A 21,767-nucleotide genomic window follows, 5' to 3' on the forward strand; every position below is an offset into this window, starting at 1 on the left:
CGCCCCCCCCCCCCCCCCGTTGAATATTCAGGAGGCGGCCGAGTGGACGCCCCAGCGAGCCGCCATGAAGTGAGAGGGGGGTCCGGGAAGAGCGGTCAGCGCTGCGGTGGGAGATGGGGCGGCCGGTGGGCGTCGCCGGGGCCGGGGCGCGGCGTGGAGAGGCTGCGGAGACCGGCCCGGGTGGCTTCGGGGTCCGTGGCGGGGAGATGCCGCGGGGGGCGGGCGGGCGGCACGGAGGCCGGGGCGGCCCGAGAGCACCGGGCACCGACGCTTCGCCGCCGCCGCCGCCAGGCTCAACGTGGACGGGCTGCTGGTCTATTTCCCGTACGACTACATCTACCCGGAGCAGTTCTCCTACATGCTGGAGCTGAAGCGCACTCTGGACGCCAAGGTGGGTGGCGGGGCCGCGGGCCGCTGCTCTCCTTGCTCGCCGCCCGTGGCTCCCTCGGGCTAACGTCCTGGTCGGGGGCCGGGCACGTTAGCCCAAAGCCTGCCATCCCAGCACCGGTGAAGCCCAGGCTGGAGCATCGCTGCGAGTTTTGAGGCCAGCCTGGGCTACATAGTGAGACCCTGTCTCAACAACAACAAAAATAAACAATAGAGCTGGGGGAATGGAGCTCAGTTGGTAGGGTGCTTGCCTAGCTGGTTTCGTCCCGGCACCGCATAAAATGAATACGGCAAATATGTCTATGATTCCAGCAGCAGGGAGGCTGGGGAAAGATTGAGCCGAGTTTGAAGGCCAGCCTGGCTTTCATAGTGAGTTCCAGGCCAGCTAGGGATATGTCTAGGGACACTCTTGTTTCCAAAAAATATCTAGATAATTTGGGGAGGGAGGGTTGTAGCTAGCTCAGTTGGTAGAATGTTTACCTAGCATAGTCGAATCCCAACACTGAATTAGCCCCGTGTGAGATGATGCATGCCTGTAACCCTACCCCTGGGGAGGCTGAGGCAGGAGAATCACTGGGAGTTTGCAGTCGGTCAGGGTGAGTTCCAGGCTAGCCAGGACTATATAGTAGGACCTTTAAAAATATAACAGTAGGAGGCCGGCAAGATGACCTAGTAGGTGCAGTGTTTGCTGTACAAGCATGGAGTTGATTACCAGGAACCCATGTAAAAGTGTAAGGAGAAAACCACCTCCACAAAGTTAGTTGACCTTTGACCTTGACATATGTACCCACAAACATACATCATACACACACACACACACACACACACACATATGCACACGCACGCACGCCTGATAATAGTAATAGCAGATTTGATATTAGAATCAAGGCTGAGTCTTCCCAGTCTTAGGGACATTGAGACCTTTTTTTGTCAGCCTGGCTTGGAAACCAGGGTCCATGGGCTTCTTGCTGTGCACTCTTGGGCACATCAGTCAAGCTCTTGCCACAGTTTCCACCCCATAAATGGTGGCTGTGCTTCTCTAGGGAGGCGCATTAGAGTTGTAGTTTGGTTGGTGCGCGTACCAGGCCCTGGTTTCATTTCCCGCACGTAAGCCTGATGATTCACGCCTGTAACTCAGAACGTGGAGGCAGGAGGATCAAAATTCATTCTCTGGTACCATAGTGTGTTGGGAGCCAGGCACGGTGGGGCATGCCTTGAATTACAGTACTCCAGAAGCAGAGGCAGAGGCAGAGGCAGAGGCAGAAGCAGGAGGAGCCCTGTGACTCTGTCTACAGCTTGGGCTACATATGGAGTTTCAGGACAGCCTGGGCTACATAGAGAGAGCCTGTTCCATAGAAAGAATTGAACCAGTGTGCTCGGTAAGTTCCTGTGCTTCCAGCTACATCACAGCCCTCTCTTTACCTTTTGTAATGCAATAGGAACTCACTCCACAGTCCAGGGGACACTGAATTTAACAACCCTCCTGCCTTGAAGAAGAGGAAGAAAACAGTAATGTGTTGGTGATCATCCTGGGGTATATGAGACTCTGCCTAAAAAGGAGACTCTGGAGAGGTGGCTCAGTGGTTAAGAAGGCTTACTGCCCTTCCAAAGGACCCCAGTTCGATTCCCAGTGCCCATATCTGCCACTCACAATGAGCTGTGACTTGAGCTCCAGGGGATCCGGCATCCTCTTCCTGATTCTGCAGGCACTGCATGCACATAGCATACACACACACACACACACACACACACACACACACACACACACACAAATTAATGTTCTTTAAGGTCGAGCTAGTGACAGCCTTTCTAAGTTGTAGTGAGGACTGTGCCAGTCCACACATGAAAGGCAGCAGTTTCCAACTCAGGCTGATTTTTTTGGTGGCGCGGGGGAGTTTGTTTTGTGTGTGTCTGTGCTAGGAATTCAACTGACATGCTGGGCAAAGTACCTGCACCTCGAGCTACATCCCAGCCCTCTTTCCTTTTTGTGTGAGACGGGACGTCACTAACTTACCCAGGCAGACACTGATCTTAGCAATCCTCCTGCCTTGGGTTCCTGGGTAGCTTGGGTGACAGCCTTTGACGAGCTGACTGGTGTTGACACGCAGAGGCTATTTGGCGTGTTTACAGTCACAGTGGTGGAGGGAAGGAGTTCAGTTGTGGAGGTCAGAGGACAGCTGTGTAACTTGGTTGTCTCATTTTTATGGGGTTCTGGGGTTCAGACTCAGGCCGTTAGGCTTGGTGGCGACCACTTTTACATGCCCAGCCATCTTGACAGCCCTGAACATGAACTTTAAAAAATTTTAACTGTATTTATTTAGAGTGTGTGTTTACATGTGTGTGCATGTGGAGGTCAGAGGACAGCTTCTGAGAGGCAGTCGGTTCTTCCATGTAGGTCCTGGGGATTGAACTCGGGCGATCAGGCATGGCCACAGTGCCTTTACCTGCTGAGCCGTCTCGACAGCCCACAATTCTATTGGTCCTTTCAATCTTTTTGTTTTGCTTCGTTCTTTTCAAGACAGAGTTTCTCTGTGTAGCCCTGGCTGTCCTGGAGCTCACTCTGTAAACCAGGCTGGTCTCGAACTCAGAGATCCACCTGCCTCTGCTCCTGAGTGCTGGGATTAAAGGCGTGCACTATCACTGCCCGGCAGCCCTCACAATCTTGCTTCAAGTAAGGTTATAGAGCCACATAGAAGCAAGGATGCTGTGACCCAGATGTGATGCAGAGAGGTAAAGGTTCTTTCCTTCTGCTGTTCAGCAAGGACACAGAAATAGGGCTCAGCCTGTAACCCTAGTACAGGAGGTGGAGGCAGGAGGATTGCCAAGAGTTCGAAGCCAGCTGGAGGTACATAGCAAGTACTAGACTAGCCAAGGCTGCATAGCAATATTCTTGGGGCGAAAATTAAGAATGAAGAATAAAAAAACTCTAGCAAAAAGGAGAATCGGAAATGAAGCCAGTTGTTCTGGGGGCCTTGATGGCAGTTCCACCATTGTGTGTGTTGTGTTCCCAGATAGTGGCGTATCAGCGAGGGTCCCCAGAGTTTATGTCCCTGAGGTTCTGAGAGCCTGTGTGTGCCCAACTTTCAGGGTCATGGAGTCCTGGAGATGCCCTCAGGCACCGGGAAGACAGTGTCCCTGCTGGCCCTGATCGTGGCCTACCAGAGGGTGAGTGACCGTCCTGAGTGCCTGGACTGGGAAGCGGGGAGGGGCTGGATGGGGCTGAGCTGATTGTCACCCACAGGCTTTTCCGCTGGAGGTGACCAAACTTATCTACTGCTCACGGACAGTGCCAGAGATCGAGAAGGTGGGCAGCGCAGATGGACCCTGCCCTCTGTCCCCTCCCCTGGGCCTGGGTGGTCCCCAGTTGCTGCCCTCGCTGGTCTGGTGGGCAGGAGCTTATGCTTGTCCTGAGGTCCCCACCCAGGGTTCCCATCGTCTAAGCAGGTCATAGAAGAACTTCGCAAGCTGCTCAGCTTCTATGAGCAGCAGGAGGGCGAGAGGCTGCCATTCCTGGGACTGGCTCTGAGCTCGAGAAAGAACCTGTGCATCCATCCCGAGGTGAGACCCGGCCCCCCCAGCCTTGGGCTACCCACTACAAGGCCCAGAGAAAAGCCTTGGCCAGTACGAAGTGACCAGCAATGGAACTCCTTTTTCAGTTGGTAGATCCTGGCTCATCCAAGATCAGAAACTGCCTGAGTGCTAGGGTGGTGCCTCACATTTGACCTTGTGGGGTAGGTCAAAGTCTAACTGGTAGCTTACTCGGAGTATTGGGATCTTTGTATACATGAAATGTAAGTTAACTTCATGGCCGCCTCGGGTCCTAGCTGACGGTATCCATTATATGTATGCAGGAATTCCAAAGCCCACAGGCGTCAGAACCCAAAACACAGCTGAGCCAAGGGCTAGTCAATGAAGACAGGGTTTCTTTGTCTTTCCTGGGCTCTCACTTGTAGACTCACTCTGTAGACCAGGCTGGCCCTTGCTGTGGAACGTCGTTCTGTATGCTGTGAATGTGTGTTGCTCAGATTGGTTGATAAATAAATCTGTTGGGCCAATGGTGAGGCAGAGTAAGGTTAGGCAGGACATTCCAGCTAGAGAGAGAGAGGAAGGAGAAGGGCAGAGCAGGGGGACGCTGCTCCACCAGGAGAAGCAGGATGTAAAGTACCAGTAAGCCACAAGCCACGTGGTAAAGTATAGATTTGTAGAAATGGGTTAATTTAAGATGTAAGAGCTAGCTAGCAAGAAGCCTGAGCCATTAGGCCATATAGTTTGAAAATAATATTGCCTCTGTGTGTTTGCTTGGGTCTGAGGGGCTGCAGGACCAGGTGGGACACAGGAAAATTTGAGCTACAGGCCCCAAACTCAGAGATCCCCCTGCCTCCGCCTCCTGAGTGCTGGGATTAAAGGCGTGCAGCACCACTGTCCAGCTTGATTTTTTTTTTTTTTTTAAGTTTTTTGAGACAGGGTTTCTCTGTGTAGTTTTGGTGCCTGTTCTGGATCTCACTCTGTAGACCAGGCTGGCCTCGAACTCACAGAGATCCTCCTGGCTCTGCCTCCCAAGTGCTGGGATTAAAGGCGGCTACCACTGCCTGGCGATTTTTTTTTTTCTTTTTTTAAGATTTATTTATTTATATTATGTATGAGTGCTCTATCTGCATGTACACCTTTATGCCAGAAGATGGCATCAGATCCCACTGTAGATGGTTGTGAGCCACCATGTGGTTGCTGGGAATTGAACTCAGGACCTGAATTCATCAGGACACTGAGCCACCTCTCTAGCCCTGTCTGGCTTGATTTTTAGAGAGCTTAGGTTTTTATTTTTTAAACATTTATATATTATTTGTGTGTATAAATTATTTGTGCGTGTGTGTGTGTGTGTGTGTGTGTGCGCGTGTGTGCGCGTGTGCGTGTGTGTGTGGGTGTGTGCATGCTGGGAAGTGGGGGCATGTGTCCCAGTGCATATGTATGGGTGAAAAGACAACTTGTGGGAGTCTGTTCTCTTCCACTGTGTGGATCCTAGGGAGTGCACTCAGATTATCGGGCACTGAGCCATCCAGCTGGTCCTCTGGTCGGTTACTATGATATGGATTGCCCCTAGAGCTTTGTGTGTGCTAGCAAGCACTCTGCCTACCCTTGAGACATACCCCCAGCTCCTTTCCACATTTTATTGTGAGGTAGGGCCTTGGTAAGTTGCCCAGGCTGGCCTGGGTATGCAGTCCTGCTTCAGCTGCCTGAGTCACTGGGATTACAGGCACACGCTGCCATGCCCAGCTCTAGTGACAGTTTTGAGTCTTAGCTGTGCTCCCACTCTGACATCCCTGCAGTGGTAAGTCCTTTTACCTAACAGTGAATCCGGTGAGGTTCGTTACCCAGAAACCCCAGCTGACATGCTATTGCTGGTGTCCGGGTTTGGAGACCCAGGTGGGCATAGCTGGCATGCACTGTCTGTGGTCTCTGTTGTAAGCTGTCCCCTGAACCCTCAGGTGACACCACTGCGCTTTGGGAAGGACGTGGATGGCAAGTGCCACAGCCTCACAGCCTCGTACGTGCGGGCACAGTACCAGCAGGACGCCAGCCTGCCTCACTGCCGCTTCTATGAGGTGCAGGGAAGGGCCCGGGCCGGGGAGGGCAGAGACGCTCTGGACAGCAGCTCTCCCTGACCTGCCATCCTCTGCCCTTGCCCCAGGAATTTGACACCCATGGACGCCAGGTGCCCCTCGCTGCGGGCATCTACAACCTGGACGACCTGAAGGCCCTGGGGCAGCGGCAGGGCTGGTGCCCTTACTTCCTGGCCCGATACTCGGTGAAGAGTTGTTTTGTTTTCTCCTGAGGCAGGATCTCATTTGTAGCCCAGGCTGGCCTCAAACTTGGAATAACCTTACCTCAGGTTCCCAGCTGTGGGGGTTGTAGGCATGAGCCACTGTGCCCACCCATCTGTCAGCCCATCTGTCTGCCTGCATCTTTGTTGACCTGGTGTCTTGGCCGTCTGTCTCCAGCCTGTGACCTCTGTTTATGTCCTGTCTGTCTGTGGTCCCCACTGAGGGCCGATCCTGTCTGTCTTTCCGTCCATCTGCTGTGTCTGTCTTTGTGTTACATCTATGGAGTGGTATGGCAGGGGGCAGCAGGGCCCCGAACAACCTTTCCCTCTGTGTGCCCAGATCCTGCATGCCAACGTGGTGGTTTACAGCTACCACTACCTCCTGGACCCCAAGATTGCGGACCTGGTGTCCAAAGAGCTGGCCCGCAAGGCTGTGGTGGTCTTCGATGAAGCCCACAACATCGGTGAGGAGGGTGCCAGCGTGTGCAGACAGTGGCAGCCCTCTGCCCCCGCTCCCCCCCGAAGCCCGGCTGAGCCCAGCTCTCTCCACTTTCCTCCCTAGACAATGTCTGCATCGACTCCATGAGTGTCAACCTCACCCGCAGGACTCTGGACCGCTGCCAGAGCAACTTAGACACCCTGCAGAAGACCGTGCTCAGGTGCCCACTCTGCTCCCTGTGCTGGGTCGGCCTCAGTGGCCCTAGATACCTGCTCCACTCCAGCTCCCATCTCGTGTCCCCATCAGGATCAAGGAGACGGATGAGCAGCGCCTGCGGGATGAGTACCGGCGTCTGGTGGAGGGGCTGCGGGAGGCCAGTGCAGCACGGGAGACGGATGCCCACCTGGCCAACCCTGTGCTGCCCGACGAAATACTGCAGGGTGAGCCATGTCCCACCCACCTCCGCCCCTCATACCCCTTCCTGTCCCGGTTGACTCGGTCTCCCTGCAGAGGCTGTACCAGGCTCCATCCGCACTGCTGAGCACTTCCTGGGCTTCCTGCGGCGACTGCTGGAGTACGTCAAGTGGCGGCTACGTGTGCAGCATGTGGTGCAGGAGAGTCCACCCGCCTTCCTGAGCGGCCTGGCCCAACGTGTGTGCATCCAACGCAAACCCCTCAGGTGCGGCCCGCAGTGGGACCACAGGTCCAGACTGTCGCTGCTGATAAGGGGGTCAGGTCAGAGCTGGATGTGGGGGAGCCCAGGGGACTCTGAGGTCGGTTGGCTGTGAGTGCTGCAGGACTACATGTGCTTCCTCAGCCGTGTGTGTGTGTGTGTGTGTGTGTGTGTGTGTGTGTGTGTGTGTGTAGGGGGCGTGCAGGTGACACAGCCTCTGTGAACCTGGGAAACGGTGTGGCTGTTCTTCTTTGAGCACTGGGGTCCATGACTGGCTTAGGGGGAGTGTGGCAGGGCAGAGGCAGGTGACGGTTGGCCATGGGTCTTGTGTCCCAAGAGTTTACATACAGGCGGTGAGTCTGTGTGCCATGCGGTAGTGCTCTGTACCATCCTGGAGTGGTAGCTCTGGGTGTCCTGCACAGTGTGGGGACAGGCCGACCACAGACATGCCCAGGTACCCAGGAAAACACGCGGCCAAGAGTCCATTGTTGCTTCCCTCTCCCGACCCCCATGGCTTCTCAGGTTCTGTGCTGAGCGGCTCCGCTCCCTGCTGCATACCTTGGAGATTGCTGACCTGGCCGACTTCTCCCCACTCACGCTCCTCGCCAACTTCGCCACTCTCGTCAGCACTTACGCCAAGGGTAAGCTCTCTTGCCTCCACGGGGCCTGACAGCAGGGCTTGGGGGCCCAGCCAAGTCGGGCGGGGTATTAGCAGGAGGTTTGGGCATGCAAGACTCTGGGAGTCTGAGCTATTTTGATGGCCCTGGGAGCTGTACAGTGTTCCTGAGTAAGCGAGCCCCCTGTTCAGATTCTTGTGTCCAGAGGTTCCATGTGGCTGCAGAGCGGAGAATGGAGTGGGCAGTGGGGTGACGCTGACCCGAGGGATGCTATGGGGTCAGCTCACCCGGGGCTGGGTGAGGAGGCCTCGTGTGTGACTGAGGGCACTGGGGAGCCATGGCAGGTTCTGAGCGAGGGATGTACTTAGTGAGATTATTGCTTTCACGGTTCATCTAGCAGGGAGAGAGAGGGCCATAGACTGTGGGGACAGGAAAGGGGGCTTGGGGAGAGCCTTGGGAGGAAGAGGCCAGGGTATAGGAGCATGGTGCTGGGCATGAAGGTCTTGAGGGAGAGGGATGTAGGCTGATGCAGAGGGAGACATTCTGGAGGCTTTTGCTTGGGTCTGTGCGCCCCCCCCCCCCCCCCCCCCCAGCTTTACACTGAGTTTCTAAGCTTATCCCTGGGGATTACTACCGTAGTCAGGAAACCAGGTCAGCTGGCATCCTGCAGTGGCTCAGCCTCGGAAGGAGGATACCCCATCGCCGCCGCCAGCCCCACCCCAGGGCTACTGGCAGCTGCCTGCTTCCTTCTGCGGTCAGCCCTCGCCCAGCCCGTTGGCCTTCCTTGTTCTCGCTCCCCCACCTACCGTCCATCACATTCTGGCTTGAACCTCCTTCCCTGCGCCCCCACCCCCTGCCGGAGTCCTTAGCTCTCAGAAAGCACCCCCACTCCGTGCTGGGCCTGCCCCGTCCTCTGTCCCGGCTGGGTCTCTGGATAGTTGTCTTCCCCCAGTGCAAGGGGAGCCCTTGTGGATGGGACCAAGGCTGTGTTGGTCACTGCTGAGTCCTCGGCACAGTTTCTTGCCAAGTGAAACAATCTGTGAATGTATTTGTTCAGTCAACAAATGGGCCAGGCCGGGCCGTGTGGAAACAGCAGGATCTAAGGCAGCCTCACCCCCCACCCCAATCTCACACACACACACACACACACACACACACACACACACACACACACACACACACACACATACACACCTGGCCCTGTGGAAATGGTAGGATCTAAAGCAGCCTCACCTGCCCCCCCATCCATTACACACACACACACACACACACACACACACACACACACACAGGAGTCACAGCCTTTCTGGAATGATCCTTGCTCCTAGCCCCCCAGGAGCAAAGATCATTCCAGAAGGTGATACTGGAAGTGTGGCCATGCTGCGGGGATCAGGCGCACCAGCCTCCCGGGGGGCCCTGGAGCAAGGGCTCCAACAACCAAGTGGGCCCTGGGGTGAAGCTGGCACCGCATCCCGGAGCAGGGGTGGCTGCACACAGGCCATGGCACACTTGTGGGTTATGGGAGGGGTGTGGAGACACCAGCCAACGTGAGGTGCCACAGCATCTCCCTGGCTGCGTGTGTGGAGCAGGGGCGAGAGGCGGGGTGCAGAGCTGCCTGGGGAAGGGCAGGCCTGGCCTCCCTGCAGGACCATGCAGTGAAGTCCTGAGTATTTGCACAGTCCAGTCACGCTCTAGCCCTGCAGAGAAGTGGGCAGGTTGGGGCTGTTGTGCACCCTGGTGCCTGGGTCTCACTTGGATGGTAAGCATCTGGGGTGACACACGGGCCATGTTGTGACCATGAGACTCACCAGCTGCCTCCTCCACCAGGCTTCACCATTATCATCGAGCCCTTTGATGACAGGACCCCCACCATTGCCAACCCCATCCTGCATTTCAGGTGAGATGCAACGCTGTGTGGACGGGATGGCCTTGACCCCGCCCTGCCCTATGTGACCTCTGTGTTGTCCTACAGCTGTATGGACGCCTCATTGGCCATCAAGCCTGTGTTTGAACGCTTCCAGTCTGTCATCATCACCTCTGGGGTGAGGACGCTGTGCTGTCCTGTGCTGTCGCTCCATGGGGGTCCCGGTCCCTACCCCGTCCTGCTGAAGGCTCCCTTGCTGTCTCTGTTGCAGACACTGTCCCCACTGGACATCTACCCCAAGATCCTGGACTTCCACCCTGTCACAATGGCAACCTTCACCATGACGCTAGCCCGAGTCTGCCTCTGCCCAATGGTGAGTGGGCGAGACAGGTGGGCTCTGCCCCCTGGCTTCTGTGTAGGCAGCCAGCCGCTCAGCTGAGGCTCAGGCCTGGTGGGTGCAGCAAGCCACCAGATGACGCCTGCATGGGAGGGCGTCGTGCTTAGGGACACCGCGCAGAGTGTGTACTGGTGCAGGGCAGGGCTGCTGCTCGGCCGCCATCTTGGTCAGGGTGGGTTGCCATTTGTCACCCAGCCGTGACTTGGGCAGTGAGCCTCCCCCTGAAGCTTCGGGCAGAGCTGTGTCCTCTCAGCCCCTGGCCTCTGCTTTGGAGCTTAGAGCCCAGCAGGTTGCTGGCCATGTTCACCCCACAGCCACAGGCAGCCAACTGTGGCTGGGGATGGTGCCTGGCATGAAAATCAGAAACTCTAAACCTTATGCAGGCTTTGTAGCCTGACTGTGTGCTTGTAGAGCAGGAACTTTGTAGAGGGCGGTGGGTGCCAGAGGCTGGGCCTGTGTGCAGGTGCAGGCCTCCACTCTCGCCAGCAGGGTTAGACGGTTGTTCTTAGAGCTGGGGACTGGCATGGTGGACCGGGGAGGGTTGCTAATGGGTGTGTGCTGCAGGTGACCTGTACTGCCTAAGGCTGGAGTGTAGCCTTGCTTAGGAGCACAGCGGTCCCTTCCCTGGGGCTTGTCGCTGTGTGACTGGAGGCTGGTGGCTCATGGCTGAGCACCAGGCATTTGCCTAAGCATAGGCCTAGGGCTGTCCAATCCACTGTCCACACAAGGCTTTCCTGAGCTTGGGCCTCATCTGGTCCGGTGCTTGCGTAGCACACAGCAGGCCTTGGGTTCCGTGCCCAGCAGTGCATGCCCGGTGTGGTGAGGCAGGCCTGTGATCTTGGGATGTAGGCAGGAGGACCAGGAGTTGTTCAGGAGCACCTTGGCTACACAGAACTTCAGAGGTTGGGGAACAGCCTTCTCATGGGCTTGCGAGGATGGATAGCCTCAGGGAGGCTCCTCGTCGAAAGGCCAGCCTGGGCTACATGAGACACCATCTCAAAAAGGGGGCGTTGGGCTATAAAGTGTGTCACACCACCTTCACGCTGACTCTTCCAGATCATTGGCCGTGGTAATGACCAGGTGGCCATCAGCTCCAAATTTGAGACCAGGGAAGACATTGGTGAGTCACCTGTGGGCCTGCTTGGGGTGGGCCTCAGGTGGGCGAGGGCCTGCGCCATAACGGGCCCCCAGCCTCTGTGGCTAACACGGGCCTCCCTCCCACCCTCAGCGGGTCACTGCGGGTTGGACTGCCCTGGGTCTCTTCACTCTGGGAGCTCGCCACCAGGCACACCACTGGGCCGCAGTACATAGCACAGGGCCCTTGGGACACGGGGCGCTGGCTTCTGAGTGTCGTCTGGAGAGACACAGCCACTTGTGCGTGTTTCTTGTGCTGTGATGTGTCATATGGCCACAATGAACCTGGGGGCGGGCAGCCCTCTGATGGCCTCGGGAGGGTGAATTGGTGTGGGTACGGATAAGGGTAAGGAGCCTCAGTGGGTGCCAGGGGGGGATCCAGTCTCTAACCCCCTCTCCCTAGCTGTAATCCGCAACTATGGCAACCTCCTGCTGGAGATGTCTGCTGTGGTCCCCGACGGTATTGTGGCCTTCTTCACCAGCTACCAGTACATGGAAAGCACTGTGGCCTCGTGGTATGAGCAGGTACGCCCAGCCACTGCCACCCAGACCCTCATCTCTGCTCTTCCTGTTGGGGCTCCACGCCCCATGTTTCCACTGGTCACACGCATCACAGGACAAGACAGTGGCGCCAACAGCACCCTGCCCCACCCCCACCAGAAGCCTGCAGGCTAGTCAGTGCCTCCCTCCGCTAGAGGGGACCCCCCTCTGGGCATGGGCTGAGCTGCTCCCCAGCAAGTAGGCCTGGTGCCAGGATGGGGAGGGGGCAGGGGCGGTGCTGGGAACATAAGGTTCCGGGGAGTTAGGCCGGACCAGAACTCCCGCTCCAGGAGCTCTGGAGTGTGTGGATGAGACCGTGGGGGTTCTGGTGTCCTTCTGTCTTGTGACTGCAGTGAGCCCAGCTCTCAGGCCTAGGTTCGAACAGGCACCGAAGACTGGGTGTGGCTCAGGCAGGTACCTAGTGTGGACTTCCCCAGTGAGGGGCTGTAGGTTTAGTTAAGTGGTAGAGCATGTGTGTAACATGTACAGGCCGTTGTCACAGTCGATTCCTAGTACTGAAAAAAAAGGAGACCTGCCAGCCTGAGGGCTTGGGCCGGCAGGGTCTTGGCTGTGTCTATGAGGCACGTGGGACTCATCTTCTGAACTCGGTGAGGTGTCTGTTGTAAAGAGCTCTGCTCACCGAGCTGCCCAAGTTACCCTGGCTGGTGCCTCTGGACCCCGTGTCTTGGCCCGGTGGGTGCCCTGACTTGTGTCTCAGTTCCTTATCATTGCAGTGACAGGTTTGAACTCAGGATAACCCCTGGTTGGTCCTGCCTGGATTACGGTCAGGCCCTCCACCTCCACTGGCCCCTTTGGGCCCCATGCCCACCTTCTTGGGTGGTGATCAGCTCCCCACTTTGGACTGCCAAAGAGGCTGGACAGCTGGGGTCCAGAGAAGGACCTCCATGGGAGGTCACAGCAGTGGGGCAGAAACAGGAGTGTCGGGCCTGTGTGGCCCGGTGTCCCAACCCCTGTCACCCCCAGGGCATCCTTGAGAACATCCAGAGGAACAAGCTGCTCTTCATTGAGACCCAGGACGGGGCGGAGACCAGTGTGGCCCTGGAGAAGTACCAAGAGGTGGGTGCCTGGGACAGGCAGGGGATGCCAGCTGCCTGCAGAGCGGGAAAGGGCTGAGGAGTGACTGCCTGCCTCCACCTCCCTAGGCATGCGAGAACGGCCGGGGGGCCATTCTGCTCTCAGTGGCTCGGGGCAAAGTGTCAGAAGGGATTGACTTTGGTGAGTGGACCCGGCTCTTAGCCCAGAGGCCCACCCACCCTACCGTGGCTGCTCCCTTGGGGACCATGGGCATGCAGAGGGACCCCGTCTCCTTTCCGTACCCTGGGGCAACCCTAAGCACACACCCTGGCACCGGCCGAGAATGTAACCCTGCTGTCCTGCCCCAGTGCACCACTACGGGCGGGCTGTGATCATGTTTGGCGTCCCCTATGTCTACACCCAGAGCCGGATTCTCAAGGTGAGTGGGGAAGCAGTGGTGTGTGTGTGTGGGGGGGGGGGGGATGAGGGAAGGGCTGGCTCTCCTCTACCTTAGATCCTCCCTCACCCCCAGGCCCGGCTAGAGTACCTGCGGGACCAGTTCCAGATCCGCGAGAATGACTTCCTCACCTTTGACGCTATGCGCCATGCAGCCCAGTGTGTGGGCCGTGCCATCAGGGGCAAGACAGACTATGGGCTCATGGTCTTCGCCGACAAGGTGGGGCTCAGGGCCTCGGGGACCCCCAGCCAGTCCCACCTCCTCACAGGGAGGGGTGGTGGGCAGCCTGGCTTCCAACCGGGGGTTTGCTGTGCTCCCCTCCCTCCTCACAGCGGTTCGCTCGGGCCGACAAGCGTGGCAAGCTGCCTCGATGGATCCAGGAGCACCTGACGGACTCCAACCTCAATCTGACGGTGGACGAGGGCGTGCAGGTTGCCAAGTACTTCCTGCGGCAGATGGCGCAGCCTTTCCACCAGGTAAGCCCTTGGCCCCGCCCCTTCTCCCTCCTTCCCGGGGGCGCACACTTTTCCTAGTCACCCCAGGGTCCCCAAGTCCAGGAAGTAAGGGAGAGTGGACAGCCCGGGGGCACTGATGAGACAGCCCTGGCGCCCTTCCCCTAGTCTGGCCATGCACTCCAGTCTCCGGACACTCAGGGTCAATGTGACACCCTGTCCTTTACCCCCGCCTCCCAGGAAGATCAGCTGGGCCTGTCACTGCTCAGTCTGGAGCAGCTGCAGTCGGAGGAGACGCTACAGCGCATCGAGCAGATCGCACAGCACCTCTGAACACAGGACTGCAGTGACACCTGTGGCTCCCCAGGGGGTGCTGGAAGGTCCCCGCACCCTCAGGCGAACACCCAGTCCACTGTACAGCCTTTAATTGCAGGGAGGGGACAGCAGGATCCCGATCCACAGGTGCCACCCAGGCAGGGTGCCCGATAGCCACCCACCCCCCTTCCCGATTCCTGAGCAGCGGCGGCCACTGCAGCCAGTCCACTTAGCGTGGGCTCAAGTCCTGGGTGCTGGCGCTGAGGGTCCGAGGGGCCTCGCTCAGGGGCCGCGTTGAGAGCTGGGGGCAGGCACAGGAGTGGTTGGAGTCCTTCCCCAGTTGACACTGGGGCCATGCCATCTCCTGCCCGCCCACTCGCCCCCATCTTGAGTCCCCAGGAGGAAGGCCCACCTTCCCCGTGCTGCTGAGCCCGCCAGCAGCTCCCTGCTCCGCCACTGGCCCCTCACCTGCATCCTGGCAGCCCTTGGACCGTCCATGTTGAGCATGTTGAGTGACACGGCCCTTTTCATCCTTCAGAGGAGGATGGGAGGGAGTGAGGAAGGGCTGCAGCCTGCCTGGCTCTGACTGCCCTCATGGAGAGAGGCACCAGGAAGGCTGACAGGCAGCTGACCTCGCCCAGCACTCACCCGGCAGCCCCTGCCGTGCCCTCCCCTCGGAGGCGGGAGACCAGCTTCTCACTGCCCCGCCGGATGGACTCGCGGAACTTGGAGAAGGAGCTGCTCCTGCGCAGGACCTGGGGAGGGCACAGGGACATGTGGGGACACGGTGGGGCCCACCCAGGCCGGGCCCCACGGGGACCCCAGTGGAGCCTGCTTACCTGCTGCTGTATGTCACCCGCTGTGCCTGCGTGGGGGGCTCCTGTGGAACAGAGGGGACACGGAGGTGGGGTGACGGACGCCACACAGAGGGCGGCGGGAGGAAGGAGGGGTGGGCTCACCAAGTGGGGCGGGCAGAGCCTCCTGGCTGAGGATCTCCTTGTACAACTCCTCTGCCTGCTGGTACTTGTTCTGTTTCAGGTAGGCCGAGGCCTGCGGGGAGGGCAGGGGCAGGGCGTGGGCATCTTGCTTAGGCCTGGGAACTTCTCAGACCCGCCCGCCTGCCCCAGCATCCTGCCTTAGCTGACTACAGTGCAGACCCACCATCCCAGAAAACCAGGCTGCCCCAGCCCCTGCTCCACCTTGTGCCTCGGACTCCTACCTCAATGCCTGAAATGTCGGGGGGCATTTGCTGTGACAATAAAGCCTGACATGCTACTGTAAACTGGAGTTTGCTCCTGGTTTTCTGTACTGAAGGACTGCAGGAGCCTGAGGTCCCCCTGCCCACAGTGCCCCCAGGACAGGACCCATCCGTGCCTTACCAGGTTGTTCTTGGTCTTGGCTACGTTGGTGTCATGTGGCCCCCCCAGGGCCTCGTAGATGCTCAGGGCCCGCGCGTAGTGCCGTTCCACATCCTGGAACTTGCCCTGGTTCTGGCAGAGCAAGGCCAGGTTGTTGAGCTGCTTGGCCACATCAGGGTGGTCGGCACCCAGGACCTGGGGTGCACACAAACCATCTGTCACATAGGGTGGCCCGTGAGATGCCACAGTCACACCAGGGTCGCGGGTTGGGAATGTAGTAACAAAGTGGAAATTAACATGGCGGGTGGGAATCAGCAAGGCCAGAGGTCATCAGCTTAGGGGTATGAAGTGGGTCAGGAGGTCAAAGTCAGGATTGCACTGTAAGCTCATCAGGGTGGGGGATCATGAGATTGGGTGCTCCCGGCTCAAGTGGGAGGGCCTGCCACCAAACGCAAGGTACACCAGGATTATGGCTCGTGGTACCAGTGACAAGGCAAAGGGTGGGTGCAGCACCTTCTCACGGATCTCCAGGGCACGTTGGCATAGGGGCTCTGCCTCCCGGTAACGGCCACGTTTCCCATAGAGGACAGCCAGGTTGTTGAGGGTAGCAGCCACCTGCAGGGGGAGAGTGGGCAGAGGAGGAAGGCCACGCAACATCCCCCAAGCCCACCCTCCCGGCATGGCTGCTCACTGCAGGATGTTCAGGACCCAGTGTCTGCTCCCGGATTTGTAGGGCGTCGTGAAGAAGGTCCGTGGCCTCCTTGTACTTGTTCTGGTCCCTGGGATGAAAGGCTGGTTTAAGCCAGGGTCACAGGCTGGACTAGCCAGGAATGACTGGTATCTTTCAGGGGACCTCCTTGTCTTCCCACACGGCCAAATCTGTCAAGCATCGGGTCTCCTGTCCCTTGCCCACCCTGGTGCCCCATGCTCTGGGTCTCACCACCTCCCCAGACCTCTGTTCCTTCCGTTGTCCCTCGCTCCCATTCTGTTCCCACCCAGGTGCCTTATCTGGCCAGAGGATCGCCAGGGTACCCCACTACCACAGCCGGGGCCCCTCCAATCAGCCACAACCCTCACCTGTATACCAGTGCCAGGATGTTAAGCATAGTGGCCACGTCAGGATGGCAGTGGCCCGAACTCCGCTCCAGGTCCTCCAAGGCCTGGCGACATAGGGGCACCGCTACCTCGTAGCGGCCCTGGCCGGCGTACTGGATCACCAGGTTGTGCAGGGTCCGCAGGCGAGCTGGGATCTCATAACCACCCTGCTGTGCTGCTGCAGCTCCGGCTGCCTCGGGGCCTGGGGGAGGTGGTGTGGAGTTCCGCAGCCTGCACCCCACAGCCTGCACCCCACAGCCTGCACCCCACAGCCACCTCTGGCACTAGGGCCCTGTGCTGTCATCGGACACAGGGATTATAGGAATCTAACCGGCCAGTGGGATGTGCCAGAACCGAGCCTGCCTCAGTCACAGACTGCCTAACTTCCAGCTTCTAACCTCCGGCTAACCAGGGCCACCTGCTTCATCTTCCAGACCCTGCCCCCCCCCTCCCCTCCCCGTGCCCTGTGCCCTGCTCAGAGGCCTTGGCGTCCCTCCGGTTAAGGCTCCCGCCCCAGGCTTAGCTTGTAGTCCTTTGTGACTACCCTCTGATATCATGCCCAGGGCTCCCACACACCCACCTTTCCTTTCCTCCTCTTCACTGGGGAACAGAGAAGCCAGGCTGTCTCGGCGAGGGGGGGACTCGGGCCTCTGCGGGGAACAGGAAAGAGTAATTCCCGGAACGGCAAGTGTCAGTGCCCTGAAGCTAATTCCGGCCTGCCTGGGTTGCTCTCTGTCATCTAGGGCAGGGGCTCGCTCACTCTGTAGCCCAGGCTGGCCTTGAACTCACAAGAGATGCGCCTGCCTCTGCCTCCAGAGTGCTGGGATTAAAGGCGTGCACCACCACGCCAGGCTTCAGGACTGGTTTTGTTTATAAGCATCTCATTATGTAGCCCAGGCTGACCTCAAACTCACAGAATCCTCCAGCCTCCGCTACACTAGCTCTGAGTTCGAAGAGCTGTGGGGTCAGCCTGAGAGGTTTCAGTGGGCTGGGGAAGAAGACCCAGGAGCTTGAGGGAGCACTGAGGGGGCTTTGGGGATCCCACAGGTGCTTGAAGGCCTGAGGGTATCCGGGGGCTCTGTGAAGGACTGTACCCCCTCCTCACCCGGCCCCTGGTACCTGGCTCTCCTCGGGTGGATCATACTGCCGCAGCTGACCCAGGAACTCGAGGTGGCTCTTCTCCTCCTCCAGCTGGGCCACAGCCTCCTCACTGGCGCGCAGACGCCTCTGCGTCTCCTCCAGCTCCTCTCGAAGCCACGTGTTCTCTTGGGCTAGCCTCCGCGCCTGCGCCCGCAGCCTCTGCTTCTCAGCCTCTAGCACACCCACATGTGCGGACAGGGCCAGCAGCACCTGAGAGGCATCGGGACCATGAGGAGGACAGCCCCAGCCCCAGCCCAGGCTTTACATCAGGCCAGATACACCCAGTCTACACAGGTTCCCCCAGATTCTGAAGATAGCCCACAGTGCAGCTCTGATAATAAGAGTTTTCCAGCAACCCCTGATTTCACCCAAAATATGCATACGGTTAATTACTATTCCATCTACTTAACCCAGCACCTGCCTAAAATCCACCTGTAAGTTAACAGGGGCATGGCTCAGGAGTAAAGGCCCTGCCTAGAATCCCCCAGTGAGGGGCTGGGGGTGTGGCTCAGGAGTAAAGGCCCTGCCTAGAATCCCCCAGTGAGGGGCTGGGGGTGTGGCTCAGTGGTAGAGCCCCTGCCTAGAATCCCCCAGTGAGGGGCTGGGGGTGTGTCTCAGTGGTAGAGCCCCTGCCTAGAATCCCCCAGTGAGGGGCTGGGGTGTGGCTCAGTGGTAGAGCCCCTGCCTAGAATCCTCCAGTGATGGGCTGGGGGTGTGGCTCAGTGGTAGAGCCCCTGCCTAGACTCCCCAATGAGGGGCTGGGGGCGTGGCTCAGTGGTAGAGCCCCTGCCTAGAATCCCCCAGTGAGGGGCTGGGGTGTGGCTCAGTGGTAGAGCCCCTGCCTAGAATCCCCCAGTGAGGGGCTGGGGTGTGTCTCAGTGGTAGAGCCCCTGCCTAGAATCCCCCAGTGAGAGGCTGGGGGTGTGGCTCAGTGGCAGAGCCCCTGCCTACCATGAGCAAAACCCAGGGGTCCATTCATAATGAAAACTTCAAACTCCCTCCAGGACCGAGTTCTACAGGAGGACCACATCTGGCACACGTAAAATCTCATCCCTGATGCTTCCTAGGGAATCTCTCTGCCCTGCAGTCCCTCCTTCCAGGCCTGGTCCCTTCAGACCTCCTACTACCTACACCTCCTCCCCTGTATTATGATCCCCTCATCCCTGGGCCTCCTCCACCAGGCCTGACCCTACACACACACACACACACACACACACACACACACACACACACATACACACACACACATACCGCATCCCTGGCCCTTCTCCTGGGCCTCCCCCACCAGGCCTGATCACACACACACACACACACACACACACACACACACACACACCCCCTCATCCCTGGTCCTTCTCCTGGGCCTCCTCCACCAGGCCTGATCACACACACACACACACACACACACACACACACACACACACACACACACCCCGCATCCCTGGTCCTTCTCCTGGGCCTCCCCCACCAGGCCTGATCACACACACACACACACACACACATACACACACACACACCCCTCATCCCTGGTCCTTCTCCTGGGCCTCCTCCACCAGGCCTGACCCTACACACACACACACACACACACACACACACACACATACCGCATCCCTGGTCCTTCTCCTGGGCCTCCCCCACCAGGCCTGATCACACACACACACACACACACACACACACACACACACACACACACACCCCTCATCCCTGGTCCTTCTCCTGGGCCTCCTCCACCAGGCCTGATCACACACACACACACACACACACACACACACACACACACACACACCCCGCATCCTTGGTCCTTCTCCTGGGCCTCCCCCACCAGGCCTGATCACACACACACACACACACACACACACACACACACACACACACACACCCCGCATCCCTGGTCTTTCTCCCGCCCAGGCCCACGCTCGCCCTCCTGGTCCCACATACCTGGGCCTCGCCCAGCCCCAGCTCGATGGCCTCCAGTGAGTGGCTCACCACCTGTTGCTTCTCTTCCAGCAGCTCCGCTCCAGCCACGGGACCCGGCCCAGCCAGGGCCTCGGCCAGGTGCCCGGCGAGACTGTAGTGCTCAGCCCGCAGGGCCTCCAGCCCCTGGACCACCTGTCGTGTCTGCCGCACCAGCTCCTCGGGGTTCAGGCGCTCTGGGCCCAGCCCTGTGCTTCCCGGGGCTGCCACCTGCACAGACATGGCTGTTCCTGGGGGGCAGTGAGGTTGGAGGAGTCACCATCTGGGATTCACAGCTTCTCTTCGTTCCAACCATCCCCCTGCCCACCCATCCTGGCTAGCTCCCTTGCCCGAGCCCTTTCCATCCCAGCAGCCTGCCTCGGGGAGCATTCTCCTCTACCTTTGTAAACCCAGGGCTCTACCCTGAGGGCAACTCTAAACTGTGCGGAGTTAGCTGCGAGGACGAACAGCTGGCTTCCAGGGCCCCCTCCACCCCGCTGCACTCCGCTCACCTGGCCCGGCCCCCCCACCCAGGTCCCCAGACACCCTAGCTCAGAGCTCCCAGCCTGCTGAGCGCCCTGGGACCGGAGGCGCCACCTCTGCCAGGCTGGGAGGCGGGGCGTGTGGAGGCGGCAGGCTCCCGGTGAGCTCATTCTTAGGGTGTTTTTGTCAGGAACCAGTCAGGCCACTGGGGGGGGCGATGAGGGATGGAACCCTGAAAGCAGAGAAGTAGAGCATAGGGCCTGGAGGCGGGGTGGGGTGGTGAATGTCTGAGAGGGACCTGAAAGTTGGCTCCTCTTGGCAAGACCTGGAGGGACCGGGACCAGGGGTCCCGACCACAGCAGCCAAGCTCCAACAGCCTAGGGTTTTGATGAGACACACCTAAGGATAGCCATGGCTCACGGAGGGCAGTGGCCGTGTGATACGTGAACATCCGAAGCTGGTAAGGGGTGAGGGTCCCCCACGTGGGGTTTTGTGTGTTTATATACGTGCGTAACAGAGTCAGAGGCATAGACGGTGAATCTCGTAGACACACAGCACTCAAGCACGCCTCGGGAAACACACACACAACTGTCTCTCCATCCTTTTTTATTTATTCTTTGTCAGACAGGGTCTCACTATGTAGCCCAGGCTGGTCTAGAACTCACAGCAATCCACCTGTCTCTGCCTCCAGAGTGATAGGATTAGAGGGATGTGCCACCACACCTAGCCTTTTTAAAACTTTTTTGAAGTTGGGTCTTCCGTCTCCAGACTGGCCTTGACCTTGCTATATGGTTGAGGATGGCCTTAAACAACACGCATCACCACACTCCGTGTATGGGGTCCTGGGGATGAACCCGGGTCCTGGACATGCTATGCACACCCAGGGTGGGCATGCTAGGCAAGCACTCTTATCAACCGAGCCCCAGCCCAGGCCCTTCTTAAAGACGATGGCAGACAGAATCCCATCTCAGACACGGCTCAACACACGCAACTCCCTTGTTTCACACGCCCCCGCACCCTCTCTAAACAAACACGCATACGTGTATTACCTCATTAGAAACACAACACAATAGAAGACACAACAACAGAAAAGAAAGACAGCACGATGTACTTATTTCTCATCTTAGAAACACAAAACGCACCGCACTTTCCCCTTTTCAAAACACAGCTCAGAGCCAGGTGTGGTAGCATATACCTGCAATGCTGGCACTGGAGCCTGAGGCAGGAGGATCATGGTTGAGTAAGCTATGAACTCTGCTTTTAAAAAGAAAATCTAGGGGCTGGAGAGATGGCTCAGTGGTTAGGAGCCTTTGCTGCTCTTGTAGAGGACCATATGGTGGCTCCCAACCACACCTCCAGTTCCAGAGGATCTCGCCCTCTTCTGGGCATTGCACACGCATGGTCCACATACATGCACGCAGACAAACATTCATGTACATAAAAGAAAATAAATCTTAAGAGAAAAGGTGGATGCTGGTAAGGGGTGGCCAAGCATGGCCAAGGCCCTGGGCTCCATCCCTTGTACAAAAAGGAAAAAAAAAAAGTTGAGGCATGGGCATGTGTTGCAGACTGAGCTCTCCAGAGGCAGAAGATCAGGAGTTCAAAGCCAT

General features: G+C 58.3%; 2 protein-coding genes across 11 annotated transcripts in view; one reads left to right on the forward strand and one right to left on the reverse strand.

Annotated features, from left to right (window-relative positions):
• Ercc2 (ERCC excision repair 2, TFIIH core complex helicase subunit) lies at nucleotides 1-14,350 on the forward strand. Of its 3 annotated transcripts, none has more exons than XM_052762184.1 (23): nucleotides 2-69; nucleotides 292-391; nucleotides 3,475-3,552; nucleotides 3,629-3,691; nucleotides 3,832-3,945; nucleotides 5,871-5,987; nucleotides 6,074-6,190; nucleotides 6,546-6,669; nucleotides 6,768-6,864; nucleotides 6,951-7,084; nucleotides 7,155-7,323; nucleotides 7,840-7,958; nucleotides 9,762-9,831; nucleotides 9,907-9,976; nucleotides 10,070-10,171; nucleotides 11,252-11,315; nucleotides 11,733-11,854; nucleotides 12,854-12,946; nucleotides 13,033-13,105; nucleotides 13,273-13,343; nucleotides 13,437-13,580; nucleotides 13,694-13,837; nucleotides 14,054-14,350. In XM_052762184.1, the coding sequence occupies exons 1-23, from the start codon at nucleotides 65-67 to the stop codon at nucleotides 14,144-14,146; spliced, it is 2,283 nt and encodes a 760-aa protein (XP_052618144.1). In that variant the 5' UTR covers nucleotides 2-64; the 3' UTR covers nucleotides 14,147-14,350. The 3 variants fall into 3 exon arrangements, with proteins under 3 accessions (XP_052618146.1, XP_052618144.1, XP_052618145.1); XM_052762185.1 differs by lacking the exon at nucleotides 2-69 and adding an exon at nucleotides 173-191; XM_052762186.1 differs by lacking the exon at nucleotides 3,832-3,945 and having other exon boundaries at nucleotides 1-69.
• Nucleotides 14,222-21,767, reverse strand: part of Klc3 (kinesin light chain 3) — a 25,742-nt gene continuing 18,196 nt past the window's right edge. For 4 of the 8 annotated variants that reach the window (XM_052762191.1, XM_052762193.1, XM_052762194.1 and 1 more), the window contains 10 exons: nucleotides 19,660-19,925; nucleotides 17,701-17,931; nucleotides 17,162-17,231; nucleotides 16,564-16,783; nucleotides 16,178-16,265; nucleotides 16,000-16,101; nucleotides 15,508-15,681; nucleotides 15,088-15,178; nucleotides 14,777-15,008; nucleotides 14,222-14,660 (listed from right to left, as the gene is read on the reverse strand). In XM_052762191.1, the coding sequence (XP_052618151.1) occupies nucleotides 14,411-14,660; nucleotides 14,777-15,008; nucleotides 15,088-15,178; nucleotides 15,508-15,681; nucleotides 16,000-16,101; nucleotides 16,178-16,265; nucleotides 16,564-16,783; nucleotides 17,162-17,231; nucleotides 17,701-17,931; nucleotides 19,660-19,917 (1,716 nt within the window). In that variant the 5' untranslated portion in view covers nucleotides 19,918-19,925 and the 3' untranslated portion in view covers nucleotides 14,222-14,410. Of the gene's footprint in view, nucleotides 14,661-14,776; nucleotides 15,009-15,087; nucleotides 15,179-15,507; nucleotides 15,682-15,999; nucleotides 16,102-16,177; nucleotides 16,266-16,563; nucleotides 16,784-17,161; nucleotides 17,232-17,700; nucleotides 17,932-19,659; nucleotides 19,926-20,074; nucleotides 20,206-21,767 lie in introns of those variants that run through there. The other 4 variants (XM_052762190.1, XM_052762188.1, XM_052762189.1 and 1 more) reach the window with 4 other exon arrangements.

The sequence above is a fragment of the Peromyscus californicus genome, unplaced genomic scaffold, assembly GCF_007827085.1.
Source record: "Peromyscus californicus insignis strain IS unplaced genomic scaffold, ASM782708v3 Scaffold_4__1_contigs__length_199733344, whole genome shotgun sequence".
NCBI lineage: Eukaryota > Metazoa > Chordata > Mammalia > Rodentia > Cricetidae > Peromyscus > Peromyscus californicus.